General features: G+C 35.9%; 1 protein-coding gene across 3 annotated transcripts in view; it reads left to right on the top strand.

The window, feature by feature from the left end:
- ltk (leukocyte receptor tyrosine kinase) overlaps positions 1–19,848 on the top strand; it is a 227,415-nt gene that overhangs the window by 171,275 nt on the left and 36,292 nt on the right. For all 3 annotated transcript variants that reach the window (XM_073927390.1, XM_005158786.6, NM_001006660.1), the window contains 6 exon segments: positions 7,221–7,370; positions 10,390–10,490; positions 11,132–11,292; positions 13,297–13,391; positions 17,897–17,971; positions 18,457–18,631. In XM_073927390.1, the coding sequence (XP_073783491.1) occupies positions 7,221–7,370; positions 10,390–10,490; positions 11,132–11,292; positions 13,297–13,391; positions 17,897–17,971; positions 18,457–18,631 (757 nt within the window).

Genomic DNA, 19,848 nt, shown 5'->3' with positions numbered 1-19,848 from the left:
GTGAAGATCTAGAGTTTTCGGAGAGGGGCGTGTCCGTGGCGGCATGACAAACCTCAACGCTTCGCCATGGAACAGGAAGTCCTTATATCTCAAGCACACAATGTCCGATCTGCCTGAAACTTCACATGGTTGATAAAAGTCCTCTCCTGAACACATCCTCATAACAATAATGAAATGGGTGTGGCAAAATGACTCGACAGCGCCACCTATAAAAATTAAACGGACGAGCCCCTGATCTACGAATCACGCACATGCATGAAAATTGGCACACACCTTAAACACGCCAAAACATACGAAAAAGTCTCTTGGAGCCATATCTCAAACCAAACAGGAAGTCGGATATTTTTAACTTCCTGCGGCAAATAAGTTGCATTTTTGCCATTTCCAGGCTTTGTATCTTAACGAACTCCTCCTAGGGATTTTATCCTATCGACACCAAAATTGGGTTTTGTCATCTAAAGGCCTTGGCGATGTTAAATTGCGAAGCTTTAGAGTTTTCGTTGATGGGCGTGTCCGTGGCGGCCTCGCAAACTTTGACGATTTGCCACAAAACCGGAAGTCATTATAACTCAGGCATGCATTATCCGATCTGCCTCAAAATTCACATGTTTAATATAAGTCCAGACCAGAACAAGTTTACATGCCGATATCCAGATACAGTTATAGCGCCACCCGCTGGCCACAGAAAATGTCATGATTTACAAAGTAAAAAACTCATCCCACAAATTTTTTCATATCAGCGCCAAATTTGGGTGGTTGTGTATCTGAAAGCTCAAGCGATGATATATTGTGAAGATCTAGAGTTTTCGCAGAGGGGCGTGTCTGTGGTGGCATGACAAACCTCAACGCTTCGCCATGAAAAAGGAAGTCCTTATAACTCAACCACACAATGTCTGATATGCCTGAAACTTCACAGGATTGATAAAAGTCCACTCCTGAAGACATCTACATGCCAATATTGAGTCACAGTCATAGCGCCACCTGCTGGCAGAAGGTAGTTTGGCTCATAACTCAGCCACACAATGTCCGATCTGCCTGAAAGTTCACATGGTTGATAAAAGTCTTCTCCTGAACATATCTACATAACAATATTGAGTCAGTTATAGCGCCACCTGCTGGCAGAAGGTAGTTTGTATTATAACTCAGCCAAACAATGTCAGAACTGCTTGAAACTTCACATGGTTGATAAAATTATTCTCCTAAAGACATCTACATGACAATACTGAGTCACAGTCATAGCGCCACCTGCTGATAGGAGGAAGTTTGGCATAAATCTGTGGATTTTTAAAGTTTTTTATATATATCGGCTTAAATTGTTATTGTTCACTGTTCTCTGTCATCCTGAGGCCACCGGGCGGCGGTGAGCCCGGGTGCGAGGTCCCTATCATCGCTGCTTGCAGCTTTAATTATTATTATTATTCCGCCCCTTATCGGGGCACTTTTGAGGGTCTAAACATGCCCGAAAACTCATGAAAATTTGCACACACACCAAACGCGGTGTAAATGGCTGGTTGATATGGGTTTCGAAAGTGGGTGTGGCAAAATGACTCGACAGCGCCACCTAGAAAAATTAAACGGACAAGCCCCCGATCCATGAATCACGCACATGCACGAAATTTGGCACACACCTCAAACATGCCAAAACATACGAAAAAGTCTCTTGGAGCCATATCTCAAACCCAACAGGAAGTCGGATATTTTTAACTTCCTGCGGCGAAAAAGTGGCGTTTTTGGCATTTCCAGGCGTTGTATTTTAACGAACTCCTCCTAGGGATTTTATCCGATCGACACCAAAATTGGGTTTTGTCATCTAAAGGCCTTGGCGATTTTAAATTGCGAAGCTTTTGAGTTTTCGTCGATGGGCGTGTCCGTGGCGGCCTCGCAAACTTTGACGATTCGCCACAAAACAGGAAGTCGTTATGACTCAGGCATGCATTATCCGATCTGCCTCAAATTTCACATGTTTACTAAGAGTCCTGACCTGAACACGTTTACATGCCAATATCCAGATACAGGTATAGCGCCACCTGCTGGGCACAGGAAATGACATGTTTTACACTGTAACAAACTCCTCCCACAAATTTTATTGTATCAGCACCAAAATTGGGTAGTGTTATCTGAAAGCTCTAGCGATGATATATTGTGAAGATCTAGAGTTTTCGCAGAGGGGCGTGTCTGTGGCGGTATGACAAACATCAACGCTTCGCCATGGAACAGGAAGTCCTTATAACTCAACCACACAATGTCCGATCTGCCTGAAACTACACATGGTTGATTAAATTCTTCTCCTGAACACATCCCCTTAACAATATTGAAGTGGGCGTGGCAAAATGACTCGACAGCGCCACCTATGAAAATTAAACGGACGAGCCCCCGATCTACGAATCACGCACATGCACGAAAATTGGCACACACCTCAAACACGCCAAAACATACGAAAAAGTCTCTTAGAGCCATATCTCAAACCCAACAGGAAGTCGGATATTTTTCACTTCCTGCGGCAAATAAGTGGCATTTTTGCCATTTCCAGGCGTTGTATCTTAACGAACTCCTCCTAGGGATTTTATGCGATCGACACCAAAATTGGGTTTTGTCATCTAAAGGCCTTGGCGATGTTAAATTGCGAAGCTTTAGAAGTTTTGTCGATGGGCGTGTCCGTGGCGGCCTCGCAAACTTTGACGATTCGCCACAAAACAGGAAGTCATTATAACTCAGGCATGCATTATCAGATCTCCCTCAAAATCCACATGTTTAATATAAGTCCAGACCAGAACACGTTTACATGCCAATATCCAGATACAGTTAAAGCGCCACCTGCTGGCCACAGGAAATGTCATGTTTTACACTGTAACGAACTCCTCTCACAAATTTTATCGTATCAGCACCAAAATTGGGTAGTGTCATCTGAAAGCTCTAGCAATGATATATTGTGAAGACCTAGAGTTTTCGCAGAGGGCGTGTTTGTGGTGGCATGACAAACCTCAACGCTTCGCCATGGAAAAGGAAGTACTTATAACTCAACCACACAATGTCTGATCTGCCTGAAACTTCACATGATTAATAAAAGTCCTCTCCTGAACACATATACATGCCAATATTGAGTCAGTCATAGCGCCACCTGCTGGCAGAAGGTATTTTGGCTTATAACTCAGCCCTACAATATCTGATCTGCCTGAAACTTCACATGGTTTATTAAAATCCTCTTCTGATGATATCAACATGCCAATATTGAGACAGTCATAGCGCCACCTAGTGACAGAAGGAATTTTGGCTTATAACTTAACCACAAAATGTCTGATCAGCCTGAATCTTCACATGTTGGATAAAATTCCTTTCCTGAACACATCAACATAACAATATTGAGACAGTCATAGCGCCACCTGCTGACAGAAGGTGGTTTGGCTTATAAGTCAGCCTAACAATGTCCGATCAACCTGAAATTTCACAGGTTAGATGAAATGCCTCTCCTAAAGACATCTACATGCCAATATTGAGTCAGTCATAGCGCCACCTGCTGGCAAAAGGAAATTACTTATAACTCAAACAATGTCCGATCTGGCTGAAAATTCACATTGTTGATAAGATTCCTCTCCTGAAGACATCTACATGCCAATCTTGCTAATCTTGATTCACAGTCATAGCGCCACCTGCTGACAGGAGGAAGTTTGGCATAAATCTGTGATTTTCTCTGGTTCTTTATATATATCGACTTAAATTAATATTGTTCACTGTTCTCTGTCATCATGGCGCTACCGGGCGGCGGTGAGCCTGGGTGCGAGGTCCCTATCATCGCTGCTTGCAGCTTTAATTCTTCTTCTTCTTCTTCTTCTTCTTCTTCCGCGGAATGAATCGCGGTTTTGAGGGGCTAAACATGCCCGAAAACTCACGAAACTTTGCACACGCCTCAGAAGTGGCGAAAATTTACGTTTGTTATGGGCTTCGGAAGTGGGCGTGGCAAAATGACTCGACAGCGCCACCTAGAAAAATTAAACGGACGAGCCCCCGATATACGAATCACGCACATGCATGAAAATTGGCACACACCTCAAACATGCCAAAACATACGAAAAAGTCTCTTGGAGCCATATCTCAAACCCAACAGGAAGTCGGATATTTTTAACTTCCTGCGGCGAAAAAGTGGCGTTTTTGCCATTTCCAGGCGTTGTATTTTAACGAACTCCTCCTAGGGATTTTATCCGATCGACACCAAAATTGGGTTTTGTCATCTAAAGGCCTTGGCGATGTTAAATTGCGAAGCTTTAGAGTTTTCATCGATGGGCGTGTCCGTGGCGGCCTCGCAAACTTTGACGATTCGCCACAAAAGAGGAAGTCGTTATAACTCAGGCATGCATTACCCGATCTGCCTCAAAATCCACACGCTTGATAAGCGTCCTGACCTGAACACGTTTACATGCCAATATCCAGATACAGTTACAGCGCCACCTGCTGGCCACAGGAAATGACATGATTTACGGAGTAACAAACTCCTCCCACAAATTTTATCGTATCAGCACCAAAATTGAGTGGTGTTATCTGAAAGCTCTAGCGATGATATATTGTAGAGATCTAGAGTTTTCGCAGAGGGGTGTGTCCGTGGCGGTATGACAAACCTCAACGCTTCGCCATGGATCAGGAAGTCCTTATAACACAACCACACAATGTCCGATCTGCCTGAAACTTCACATGGTTGATAAACGTCATCTCTTGAACACATCCACATAACAATATTGAAGTGGGCGTGGCAAAATGACTCGACAGCGCCACCTAGAAAAATTAAACGGACGAGCCCCCGATCTACGAATCACGCACATGCACAAAAATTGGCACACACCTCAAACATGGCAAAACATACGAAAAAGTCTCTTGGAGCCATATCTCAAACCCAACAGGAAGTCGGATATTTTTAACTTCCTATGGCGAAAAAGTGGCGCTTTTGCCATTTTCAGGTGTTGTATTTTAACGAACTCCTCCTAGGGATTTTATCTGATAAACACCAAAATTGGGTTTTGTCATCTTAAAGCCTTGGTGATGTTAAATTGCGAAGCTTTAGAGTTTTCATCGATGGGCGTGTCCGTGGCGGCCTCGCAAACTTTGATGATTCGCCACAAAACAGGAAGTCTTTATAACTCTGGCATGCAATATTTGATCTGCTTCAAAATTCACACATTTAATAACAGTCCTGACCTGATCAGGTTTACATGCTGATATCCAGTTACAAATATAGCGCCACCTGCTGGCCACAGGAAATGACATGTTTGACACTGTAACAAACTCCTCCCACAAACTTTCCCGTATCAGCACCAAAATAGAGTGGTGTCATCTGAAAGCTCTAGCGATGATATATTGTGAAGATCTAGAGTTTTTGCAGAAGGGCGTGTCTGTGGCGGCATGACAAACCTCAACGCTTCGCCATGGAACAGGAATTTCTTATAACTCAACCACACAATGTCTGATCTGCCTGAAACTTCACATGATTGATAAAAGTCTTCTTCTGAACACATCCACATAACAATATTGAGTTAGTCATAGCGCCACCTGCTGGCAGAAGGTAGTTTGGCTTGTAACTCGGCCACACAATGTCCGATCTGCCTGAAACTTCACATGGTTGATGAAAGTCCTCTCCTAAACACATCTACATAACAATATTGAGTCAGTCATAGCGCCACCTGCTGTCAGAAGGAATTTTGGCTTGTAACTCGGCCACACAATGTCAGATCTGCCTAAAATGTCACATGGTTGATGAAAGTCCTCTCCTAAACACATGTATATAATAATATTGAGTCTTTAATAGCGCCACCTGCTGGCAGAATATAGTTTGTCTTTAAACACAATTTCCACACAATCTCTGATCTGCCTGAAACTTCAGATGGTTGATAAAAGTCCGCTCCTGAACACATCCACATAACAATATTGAGTCAGTCATAACGCCACCTGCTGGCAGAAGGTAGTTTGGCTTATACCTCAGCCACACAATGTCCCATGTGCCTGAAACTTCACATGGTTGATAAGATTCCTCTCCGGAAGACATCTACATGCCAATCTTAAGTCACAGTTATAGCGCCACCTGCTGACAGGAGGAAGTTTGGCATAAATCTGTGATTTTCTTAGATCTTTTTTTATATATTGGCTTAAATTATTATTGTTCGCTGTTCTGTGTCATCGTAAGGTCACCAGGCAGGGGTGAGCCCGGGTGCGAGGTCCCTATCATCGCTGCTTGCAGCTTTAATTTATTGTTGAGTTTTTACCAAAAATCTGGTTAATTCCATGTCAGCAGCTCCTTTAGGATTATTATTTCCAGGAAAATAACATGATTAGTTCAATACTTATTTTCCCCCACTGTATTATAAAAATTTAATTTGAAAAATTAGTTTATTATATTTGCTTTGGACATAAGTAACACAGAAGTATAAAAAACACCAGAGTTATCACAAAAGAATTTTTTAGATTTTTAGACCAAAACGTAAAATATAAGTGTGAAGAAACACCTTTGATATTCTCCAAAGGATCTGACAGCATGCTAATGAAAATAATTAAAGTGACTCCCACTAAGTTTAAGCTTGTTAATTACAACCATGACATTATAAAACATGCCTGCTGGATAATAAATCTGTCAGTTTATAATGTCCAGAGAGCATCTTATCGCACATTTAGCTGGAGGCCTGTCAAATTAGCCATCATTTTAGGTGTGAAATATTTAAAGCGTGAAGCTAATTTATGTTATTTAATCTATTTTATTTAATCTATTTTAGACTACAGTGAATTATTTTTTGTTCAGCTCCTGTAGATAAGCTAAAAGCTAAAAACAATTTGTGCTAAAAATAAGCAAGCTCTGCTCCATTAAAAACAGTTAATGTGCCAGTGTACATAATAATTATGCTGGAGGACATGGGTATTTCCAGTAAGAAATTCAATTGAGATCTTGAAAACAATCCACCATTTTGTCCCATGTCAATATGGCTGTGGTTTGGTTATTACTGGAAGTAATTGACATTGGAATTATGTAATGATTTCAGTACTGTATCAGATTACTGAAATACAGGTTTTGTCTTTGGCCTAAAGCAGATTTTAACCTGAGCTAAACCTGTGTTCATGTAATCATAATAACTACATTAAATAGATATGGAAGCAGATGAAAAGTATTGTTTCTTTCAACAGAGAGCTGTATTTTTTGTGTACAGATTGGACATATGTTTCATTATTTATGCTTAATATCTTTGCAGGCACTTTACCTTTGGGTTCATACTGTTCATTTGAGTTGGGCTCCTGTGGTTGGTCAGCGGCTGACACACAGTCTTCTTGGAGACTAGTTAGTGGACAACAGCTGATTGAAGACACACACCTGCTGGGCACAACTCTGAAGAACACTCAAGGTAAATGAGAAACAACATTCTTGTTTTGTTGTTGCATTGGTTAACCATGATGAAGTGGTGAAAAAGATTTATGTTTAAAAAATATTTTACTAACAAATGACAAAATGCATGCAAGACATGGTGGATTCTACACATCAAAAGAAAATGCCTACTGCTATAACTGGCAATTTTATTTTTTGAAAAGACAGCTGTTAGCACCAATGTAAATGTCTGGATATTTTATGTTTGAAAGATTAATTATTCACGTAATTCATTTGTGAGTAGGTAGGTGAAGTTTTCATCTTAATGTGAAGTGAATCTTTTATTAATATATTTTTTTTTATTCATTAAAACAAACAAAAAAATCATTAAAACAAATCATTTATATGATAAACCTCAAATTATAGTGCATAAATATATAGTTTTTAATAGAGGTGATACAATCTAATTAAAATCATTCAACTTTTTTAAAATGTGTTGCAAGAACCTAAATTGGAATATGTGTTTATTTTAACAACAAAAGAAAAAAACACTATGAAAATCATCAGCAAAACATTAATTAATGTGCTGTTGTGTTGTTTGCAGTGAAATACAAGGTAAAGTTCATTTAGAAATCGCATCTTTCATTTTTATTTGTGTTTTCCTTACTATTCTAACCTTTCCTGATTTAGGGTTGTAGATGTTAGTATACACTCAAAGTATATTTTGCAAAAATTAAGTGATTCGGACCCAGTTTGTTTTTTAGTCATTATTATTATTATTATTATTATTATTAATATTATTATTATTATTATTATTACAGTTTTTCTCAGTCGCTTTGGTGCATTTCTCACAACACTATTTACATTTGCACAACAGGTCATGCATTTCTCAAAACAATTAGTCATTTGTGCACATCCTAGTAGCAGTTTCACATTCTTTTCAACAAATTGTGAATGCTTTTGGACAAGCATCAATTGCTTTCATACAACTCTCTGCTGTTTATAACATTATCATTTGCTTCTGTCATGTCAGGCAAAATGAACTAAACTTGTAAATGCTGAATAGTCATTCCATATAAAACTAATAGTCCTCATTTCATTACTTGAGTCATCACATACAAAAATAGTGAACTAGTTGTCAAAATCTGTCAAACTAATTTTATAAAGCAAATTTAAATCTTTATTTTCCTGAAAATGTCTTTAAAATTGAACAATTTGATGAATGATTTACAGACCTGTGTATGTTATAGGCTCAGTTCCAATATGTACTGCAATATTGTGTACATTTGTGCACAGCTCTACCTAAAGGGAGTTTTTGTTTGTTGTAAATAAGGGTGTGTTTATTCTTTTGCACAATGCTGTGAGTAAATTAGGATTGCAAAGAGCATCTGCAGTAAAAATGTGAAACATACATATTCAGTGTCTTGTACTCAGATAACTCACTAAATGCAGTGATGTTTCATATTGCTGTAGTTTTCAAATGGCTCTGCAAATAGTCTATAGTGCTGTCTTGAGCATTTTGCATTGAAAAAATGTACAGAGTAAACTGTCATAATGAAAACATGACTAAGCCATTTGACTATCTTGTTCATAAACAATGGTGTCAGGACTTTTCATTTTGACGATACTGACAGTTTGATTGACATGAATACTTGGTTTTGAGGAATGAACTATCCATTTTGAGCATGTGACGCTAGGTTTTGCAGTTTGCAATAATTGTTTTGAGAAATGCATTAACTGTTGTGCAAATGTAAATAGTGTAAATTATTATTATTATTATTATTATTATTATTATTATTATTATTATTATTATTATTATTATTATTATTATTATTATTATTACAAGGTCAGCTAGCAAAGTGCTATGCAGGTAAACCTCACTCCTCTGACCCCAAAAGGTGCTCTCGCGACAGATGCTAGAGGCCATGGTCTTGTTAGTACAACAGACTCCCATACAAAGCATTGGTAGATCAATCCCAGCTCAGAGTGGGTTGGGTGCAGTAGGCCAGGTGGGTTATACATGGAGGCTTGTCCGGGATGGGAGTAAGGTTTTGGGGGTGGACTGTAACGGAGGCCTCCTTGTTAGAGCAACCGTCTCCCATACAAAGAATTGCAGGTTCGATCCCAGCTCAGAGTGTAGAATCGTTGCAGTAGGACTGGTGGGTTACATTATTATTTTGAGAAATGTCTAATAAAATTTTTAATTTTCCTTAAGATTATCTGCAAATTAACTGTAAAATATGGAAAAACTGCAGTGAATAATGAAGCAGTTCATGGGATCAAAACGTTGTTCAATAAATTTGTACCATTTTACCTGTTCACTTAAGACAAAACAAAAAAATGTTATCAGTTATTGAGTAACTGTTGAATAACCCTAATATTTGTTGCTAATCAGGATCAGGACCCCAACAGGAAGTACATAACGTATGTCACTTGGGTAGTTCATTATTTAACACTTTAAATGGTTAAATAATAATTATAACAGTCAAACAAGTACAGTATATTTGATACTTTGCTCTCCGTATTTGCTCATAGACTTTTTTTGTCAGCATTTTTTTTTCTCTTACAAGCTTTGAGACAGGGACATGTGCATAAAAAACACATCTATTAAAATGTCTTCAGACAGCCCATTTGTCTTAAAGCAGCCAATCCATTTAGTGATGAATGCCACCAATGGGAATTTTCATGACATGAGAATCCTTGTGATTTTTAACCGGATTAAAATGTTCTCCATACAAGAAGTCTGTAATGATTTATCTACTGCGTCATTTAGCTTAGTGTGATGTATTGTTTGGATGATCTCAAAACCACAGTGCAGGTGTCCACTGTTGAGTCCAGTTTATGATGGACTGGTTGTTTTCCCACTTTTTTTAAAAGGCTATTTTTTGTGAACGGGAGAAACTCTGGCTCACAGTGAAAGCTCTTGTTGTCTGTTTCTGATGGACATTAAAAGCACATAAAGAGGTTTTCCAGCCTCGCCAGTTAAGTTTTTGTGTGTGTTTGGTTTATTTTTGTAAGCTGTGAGCACTCTGTAGAGTACTGATCCTCTCTCGCCTCAGGGCATTTCCTTTTCTTGAAGGTCAGAGGTCACGGTGATGAAAGAGAGGCGCTGGTTCAAAGCCCTGCATTGCCTTCAACTATATCCAATCAGGACTGTCAGGTAAGAATTTATTCTGACGGTTAAATGGATAATAAACTCGTAGTGTACTCTAGGGTCCATTTTTACACACAAAAAACATAATTTTAAAGTAATGGGCTTTTTTCATCCCTTTTTGACCCCTCATCAGAAAACACATGACGATTCTAGACATGGAGAACAAAAATGCCTTTGACTGGCTAACAGGTTGCATTTTTAATGGACTGTACTATTGTGCAAGCGTACAAAATGGTCTAAAAGAAAGAAACCACCCTAAATACACTTTCTTTTGTCACACTTCATCAATTTTTGTGTAGAATTTTAAAGAACAAGATTTCGCTTTTCATCAATTTAATGTGCCCTTGCAGAATAAAAGTATTGTTTCCTTCATTTTCCTGTACATAAATGGTCTTTCACTTTAAACTGTGGTGTTCCTACAAGTTTGCCACAATGTTTGGTTTTAGGTTTTATGAGCCTGTTTCAAGTTAATTGTCCATAAAAAAAAAACAAGGACACATCTGTACAGCATATCTTCAAACAGCTTACGCTGAATAAACGTACATGCAGCCAGTTTAAATTTTACACTTGATTTTCCATGAATAAGGTGTTTTTTTCTGAGACGTCTGGTCTTGTAGTTGCTGAAGTGTTGAGGTTTTTCTGCGCAGTTGCAGTTTTCTCTCTACCGGTATGGGGATTTCAATGGAACAGTGCTTTTGTCTGTGGTGGAGAGCGGAGCCTCAGCACCAGCACTGATTTGGGAGAGATCCGGACACTGGAAAGACGCCTGGCAAGAGATCACTCTGCCGATCACAGAGATTTTAAATGGGTGAGATAATGGGATGAATGCATCAATGTTGACCGTCTCGGCTTTGTGCTGAAGCCAAAGAGACTTTCAGTGGCATAATCGTCATCTAATAATTTCATTTCGAATCATAATCTAATGATTTCATTGAAAAAACAACTATCAACTCAAGGTGAATGATGTCACTAACACCCCTGCTGTGCATTATTTTCCAATAATTTAACAAACCCGAGACAACTTACCGTATACTAAAGCCACCACACTTAAAGACAATAATAATGTTATTTATTTTAAGATAGCTGCCAGGTTTATGCTCTTAACCACTCTTACATATTGCACATCTCATTCAGAGCCTCCTTTTTTTTGTTTATATACAGTCAAGCCTGAAATTATTCATACTCCTTGTGCATTAATATTTTCAGGCTTGACTTTAATTTAATTTTAACTTTAATTAAATGAAAAATCACACTACTGGTCAAAAGTTTGGGGTCGTTTTTTAAAAATGTTTTTTAATTTTAAATAAAATGATTCTGTCTATCAAGATGGCATTTATTAAATGTAAATAAAAATAGTTAAATTGTTAAATATGTATTTATTACATTACTTATCGTATGTTGTTTCAAATGAAATTATTACTCAAGTCATTATTGCTTTTACTACTTTTACCATTAATAATAATAATATTAGTAATATAATAATAATAATAGCAATAATAACTATTAATATTTGAGCGATTTCTGAAGGATCATGTGACTCTGATGACTGGAGTAATGAAGCTGAAAATTCATCTTTAAAATCACTGGAATAAAGGGTTAAATTAAATAATAAACTATTTTTGAAGAGTTATTTTATAGTGCAATAACATTTCACAACTTTACTATTTGTTCTGTAATTTGAATGAAATAAATGCAGCTTGGTAAACAGGATAAGCTTATTTTAAAATATCTAAAAATCACACTGACCCCAAACTTTTGAAAGGTAGTGTGTATGTACACGGTGCTAAACTAACTGAGATTTATCACAGCATCTATGTGCATGCAGTTGCTCTTCAAGTGATTTGACTTGCTTCTGTTGGCCTCCTTATTAAAGCACTTTTTGATAAAAGCATCTGTTAAATGAATAAATGTAAATTATGGCTGATTTTGAAATGTCAAATGTGGTGCATATTAATATTAATACAGATTTATGCATGTACTCTGCTTAATGTCAGAAATAATACAGGCATTAAAAATAATCACTAATATGTCACGCATAAAACACCATCAATGGACTTTTGAAATGTTCTTGTTGATTATAAAATTCAGGTAAAATGTTAATTATTGAACTTTTAATCATTCAGTAATTGCGCAGACATAAAGTTTTGTGCCTTCTACATTTTTTTTTTGCTTGTTCAAACTACGCACTACTACTTAAACTATAAACTTCTTAACCACTACTTGACTACTATTTAACTACTTAACATGAGCAACACAATTCTTGAGATTTCATTGGGAGAACCTAATTTTACATTTAACACATTGGCTGTGAGGTCTTAAAAAGTATTAAAAGTTGATTAATCAATTATGAAAAATATTTTACAATAAAATTGTTTGTTCGAGATCTTAAATTTTGTTCAAGCGTTGTCCAAAGTGTTTGATACTGATTAGAACTTGAGTGACGATGAGGTCTTAAAATATTCTGAGAAGGTTTTTAAAAGTCTTGAAAAGGTTCTGAAATTACCTTTAGGAATCCTGCATATACTGTAACCTGTAAAAGTGTTAAATTAACTCAATCGATTTGTGTTGGGACAACTTGAAGGAATTGTGTGGAACCCTGCATTTTTACAGTGTATGATGAAAAGCCAAATTAAAATCGATCTTCTTATCTGAAATATTTTTCTCTTATCTTACTCGAGCAGTATAGGCTTATATTTATGGGATACATTTTCTGAAATAAGAAAATGACCATGTTGAGCTTTGTTCTAGTAATTTTGTTGTATTTTAATATCTACATTTAAATTTGCAAATCTCACTCACCCTTTGATCGCAGCTTCCATCTTAAAGTGCAGGCTTTCTGGACTTCTGGCTCCAAGGCTGACATTGCACTCGATGACATTTCATTAAGTGCAGCATGTTTTGACACAGGTAACCTTTCCGCCTCACACATGTACACATGCACACACAGGCAGCACAGTAATGGTCCATTTGTCCATCCCTGCAAATTTTTTGACCACAGCCAAAATGTAGTATTTAGTTCCACAGAGAATTTAAGATGTGATGCTGACAGATGATGTCTTACCGCTGTCTCCAGTTAGCGTTTGATTCAGACTCTGCTTGATTGGTTGTGATTTTGAAAGACAGTAGAAAGGAGATGTGAAGTGAATAGGGAGGTCCTCAAAATCGGCAGATGTCACAAAGCTGCCAGTAGTAGATTTTCTGCTTTTCTAAATAGTTTTTGTATGATCTTCAGATTTAGGCATGATTTTGTGACCACAGGAATTGACAAGTCTTGTTAAAGTCAAGATTTACTGTCTTTGTCAATGTTGTTTCATATAATTGATGATTTAGAGAAATTCTTGAGGCATGTGTTGAATAAAATTAGCTTTCTGTTGAGTCTTGATCATAATGAGCCATATTTTCCAGCATATCAAAATCCAGTCATGGAAATAACCTTTAGAGGACTTCAGTTTTTTTTTCAGACTGCATGTTTTTCTTTTGCTTGATTTTTAGTTATTCTGAAAAGTAGGAGTTGAAAATGTAGGATCTTTGTCTTAGATTTTTCTACTAGGGTGTAGTGGGATACATCACTGGTTGTTTGTTTTGTTTAGGTAAGTTTTTATTACATAATGGAGGAGACTAATAGTAAAATTGGTTTTATTTTCTTACTTATTAAACAAATTGTGGCTCAGTTATTACATAAATGCTATTAAAATGACAATTTTCTTAAGAATAAAAATAGATCTCAGCTTAACTATTTTGGAAATCTAATTACTTGAATATGGTTGTTACCCTGTTAGCCAGCTTTCACATCTGGGGATTTACACCTACCTAACTTTAAATAGTAACACACATTTAGTTGTTCTATAGTTTGTGAAGAAAGATTCATGCTTGAAAGTTTCATGCTATAAAATATAAAAAGTTATACATTATATTCTCAACAGACTATATAAAATTAAAATGGGAAAATGAAGTAGGCATTTTGAATCAAAACCAAAGGGTTAAAATCTGTGCTGTCCCACATACCTCAACAAGCTCAAGAATGTGGCATGAGTTTTGTTGGAAAAACTTGGTTAGATTTTTTATTACACCAAGAATTAAATCATTACAGTCGGGGTCTCTTCATCATTGTCGGAGGAACTGTGGGGTAGAAGAGACACATCATTTGCATATATTCAGGCAGTGCTCAAGAATTAACAATTTTTAGGAAACTGCACTCTGCTATCAATATTTTCGATCTTCATATTCCAAGATCATTCGAAGTACTTCATCTAGGAGATATTTCTATTAAACTTGAAAAGGAGGATAGATATCTATTTAAGATATTTTGGCAACAAGTAAAAAAGCTTTAACCCAGAAATGGTATAGAGAAGAAACGCCAACTAAAGATGAATGGTTCAAAACAATAGCAGAAGTTTAGGAAATGGGAAAAAGTTACACATGCACGTGGAATACAATTAGAAATCTTTGAAAAGAAATGAAGTAAATGGCTGGCTTTCTCCACGCCTACAATATAATTGTCGATAATTTAACATTTACATAATTCTAAAGGCTGTGCATCATTGCAAGAATATGTTTGGCAATCTTTCATTAAATTTTATTTAATACTTATTTTATTTATTTATTTATTTATTTATTTATTTATTTATTTATTTATTTATTTTCTTGATCAGGTTAATTTAAAAGTTTATATATGTATGTATATAGATATACCTGTGTGGAATGGATTTATTTGTGTATATTCGTATACTGTATATTTATGTAGCCTAATATATGCATTATTATTTTAGTTTGTTTGTTTTGTTCTTATATGTTCCTAAAAAAATCAATAAAACTAAGTATAATATATATTTTTTTAAGTTATACATTATGAAGTTATGAGAAAGAAAAATTGTACGGTGTTCAATATGCATGAAAAATGACACATGAATAATCTATGCTTTGAAAGCCAAGTGTCTCATGAGTTTATATTTCAAATTTGATGAAGATAGCATGCAAAATGAGATTTCTGCAAAAAGTTTTCTGAGACTATATCAGTGTTGTTGTATCTTATGTTCATGTATCTTTGGACAGAAGACACTTTGAGCTTTACTATGCATCATCTAGACCAGGGGTCACCAATCTCGGTCCTGGAGGGCCGGTGTCCTTGCAGGGTTTAGCTCCAACTTGCCTCTACACACCTGTCTGGATGTTTTAAGTATACCTGGTAAGACCTTGATTAGCTTGTTCAGGTGTGTTTGATTAGGGTTGGAGCTAAAATCTGCAGGACACCGGCCCTCCAGGAACATGTTTATTGACCACTGATCTAGAGTTTATAATGCTCAAAAAAAGTTTACACTGTAGATGCTTAAGCAATGTAAAAAAAACCTGCAACGCCCTAAATATTTATATCAACATTATAGGCGATAAATATTAAACAACAGAGCCCAAACTATTAATTTCATTAAAAGCATTCTTTACAGGAAAAAAAACATGTTTCAACTTTACAAATAAGAGCCTAAATTTGTGTGATAAAGTGTAAAATTTACAGTTAAAGTCAGAATTATTCGCGCTCTTGGATTTTATTTTATTTTTTTAAATTTCCCAAATGATGTTTAACAGAGAAAGGACATTTTACAGTATGTCTGGTAATATATATATATATATATATATATATATATATATATATATATATATATATATATATATATATATATATATATATATATATATATATATATATATATATATATATAAATATTGCCCTCTATATATTTTTTTTTTATTTAATTTTTTTTTTTTTTTGAGAAAGTCTTATTTGTTTTATTTTGGCTAGAATGAAAACAGTTTTTAATTTATAAAACATCATTTTATGGTCAAAATTATTAGCCCCTCTAAGCTATATTTCTTCTTCTTTACTAACAGTAGCTTGAAGTCTGGAAGTCCAGTCTGAATCTTTTTCTTTTGTGTAAGAAAAGCAGGCATCATGTTCCAGTGCTTGGTTATGTTTCTAAAGTGTTTTTTTTTTGTAACATAAAAAGGTCAAGAGGCTGTCTAATATAACACCTGCGTCTTTGACTGTATTGGATGAAGTAACAGAACATCTGTCTATATCCAAATTGCATTCTAAGGGTTTCTGCAGACAGGTCAAAAATGAATTATTAGCCCCCCCTGTATATTTTTTCCCCAATTTCTGTTAAACTAAGAGAAGATTTTTTTCAACCCAATTCTAAACATAATAGTTTTAAAATCTCATTTCTAATAACTCACAAAGACAGTTTCTTGTGGCACTCCATGCTGCTTTTAACTTGGATGATTCGCTCTTTAAGGATTTAAACTGTTTTAGTGCTTGTGCCTGAATTCCAGCATATAATATATACTAATATTATATTCAATTGCTGTTTTTTAAGTATAATAATTAGCCATAAAAAATCGAACATGGAAATTGCACACTGCACTGAACATGGAAACTGCACTCCATACAAACATTTTTTATTTATTTATTAAAAACTCTAAATCTAATTATTAAGAAATGTTTTTACTCTCATTTGTTCGGATATAATAAAATGACTTTCATAACTTGTTTTCACCATTAGGTTAATTAAATGTAACAATTATTTAGGCTAACATTGAGCATATATTAAAAGAAATGTTGTTGTCTAAGGTGCATTTCTTTATTAAACAAATGAGCTGTTGACACAAACTGTTCTTCCAAAATTTGCACAAAAGTTTAGCAAATATTGGATAAAAGGTGTGTTGAATAGTGTCTAGTCAAGTTTCATTTTTGCATCAATTAAAACTGCATAGAATAAAGTATCAATGTATGGATTTAAGAACGAGGTTTCGTTAAAATTAAGATTTATAAAACTAGAAATTTAAAATTGACAAACAAGCACTGACCCAAAAGACATATGCTCTAAAAATGCTGTTAACTCAGCATTGGGTCAAATATAAATAAGTCATCATGGGTTTCATTTTATTTAGATTTAAATTACATTTTTAATTTAGTTCTAACAAAAGTTACCCAGCATTTATTTTGATTGTATACTGGACATTTGCAGCATGAAAACATTCATGTTACATCCCTTTATAGACCCATGCTGGTGTTGTTGTTGTTTTTTTTTTTTTTGTATGTATTACCAATATGAATCTGGCTTGCAGCATGTTCAGATCCCCTTTTGTCAACCACCTATCAAAAAAGATCTGTTTAGACCAGCAGAAAAGTCTAGTTTAATGTCTTTCTGATAGACTTGCATTGCCATGTGAAGAATTGTTATAGACTAAGATAGTTGACCAAGTAACATTTGTGGATTATCTAGTTATTATGAGGAACCCACAATTCATTTCAATGCTGGTCTTAACAAAAAAGAAAAAACTACACAAGGATGGTTTGATTCAAATATTTCATCAGATTCATTTTCTTTGCTCTTTCTCTTTCCTCATCTGATAATAAGAACTGAATGAACTGCTTCATGAAGGACTACCGCATGATTTAGACTTCAGTCCTCTTCCAGAACCATCAGCATCAGGTACATTTACTCTCCTGAGGATTTTACAAATATACTAGTGTTTCAAATTTAGAGTTGGTGAGATTTTTAAAAGACGACTGTTCTGCTCACCAACACAGCATTAAATTAATTACAGAAGTAGCATTACTCCATTTTCAATGTCACGTCATCCTTAAAAAGGATAATTGAAAAATTAAAAGGACATCCAAAAATGAACATTTACTCAGCCTCAAATATTTCCAAACCTTTATGATTTTTTTTAGGATATTTTGAAGAAAAGCTGGAATAGCAACCACTGGCATCCACGGTAGTGAAAATAAATACTAGGGAAGATGAGTAAATGATGAACATAATTTTCAGATGTTAAGCAGACAGTCTACTAATACTCAAATAAAAACTAAATTTATTTTCACTTTGCAACCTTCACTTCACACCATTAAAATAAAAATCCATCAGAGCAGTAAGTTGTGAAAACATGAACAAGAAAGCCTGTCTTTTATTTTCAGAGGCGTCTCCAATTACATGGTGGTTTACATCCTGTGGAGCGAGTGGACCTTTCGGCCCGACTCAAGCCCAGTGTGATAGTGCCTACCGAAACACCAATGTCAGCGTTGTGGTGGGGAAAGAGGGTCCTCTCAGGGGTGTACAGATGTGGAAGGTCCCTGCTACCAACACGTACAAGTAAGTTCAGAGGCTGGAGATCATTCTGGCTTAGAGTCAATCTCAGGATTCATCAGTGGCAGCACAGAAAAGGGGTGAGGTTTTTGATGATAAATGATAAAACATTGACAGCCATTCAGATTCCATCCTGCTTCAAACTGCTTTTAAAGTGGCAGAACAGAGAGTGTGCTTAGTATAAACTGAACATTTTTGTGCATAGGTGATGTTGTTAATATTATAGTTATCGTTCTTGGCGTGGATGGGGGTTAAGTCTTACAAATCATTCTATAATTGCAACCAGCATCTAAAATGTTTGAAATTCAAATATGTGATATGTTATTTGTCACTGCGCTAATTTGCACTGCACTTAATGCGTTGGACTGAGATTGTATGTCTTTGTCCTTTAATTTGAGTATTGTAGGGTAATTGCACTCTTGCACAAATTTGTCTCAATAATTCTGGCCCTTAATGTAAAAGAAATATTCATTAATGCATTTTCCTTCAGTTTAGTCTCTATTTCAGAGATTGCCACAGCGGAATGAACCACAAACTATTCCACCGTATGTTTAGCGGATGCCCTTCTAATTGCAACCCAGTACTGGGAAACACTTATACACTAATTCTCACACACAATCATACACTAAGTATAATTTAGCTTACTCAATTTACCTATAGCCCATGTCTTTGAACTGTGGGGGCAACTGGAGCACCCGAAGGAAACCCACGCCAACACCGGGAGAACATGCAAACTTCACACAGAAATGCCAACTGAAACAGTCGGGACTCAAACCATTGACTTTCTTGCTGTGAGGTGACAGTGCTAACCACTGAGCCACTGTTCTGCCCTAAAGAGATAATATTTTATAATAATAATGATAATAATAATAATAATGGTTGCCTTACAACACATACTTTGACCAAAACCATCAGTGATAAAGAAAAAAAACACACACATACACAAATTAGAAGCACATTTGCATAAAAAAAACATCATAAATACACTAAAAGCAAGTCATAAGAATGTCTGGGTGAAAAAAACAAGCTTATTGCAGGTATAGTTGCGTTTTGTAGTGTAATTTTTGGTGAATTGTACTAAATCTAATCATAGTTTATTTTATGCACATTCTGAACCCACTACAAAGATTTATTTGCATTATTAATGAAATTCTCTAGCATACGTAAACAGTTTCTCCATGCCTCTCTCTTTGCTTTCCTCTGTCTCATTCACTCTTTCTCTC

The sequence above is a fragment of the Danio rerio genome, chromosome 17, assembly GCF_049306965.1.
Source record: "Danio rerio strain Tuebingen ecotype United States chromosome 17, GRCz12tu, whole genome shotgun sequence".
Taxonomy (NCBI): domain Eukaryota; kingdom Metazoa; phylum Chordata; class Actinopteri; order Cypriniformes; family Danionidae; genus Danio; species Danio rerio.
This window is presented reverse-complemented; position numbering and strand designations above follow the sequence as displayed.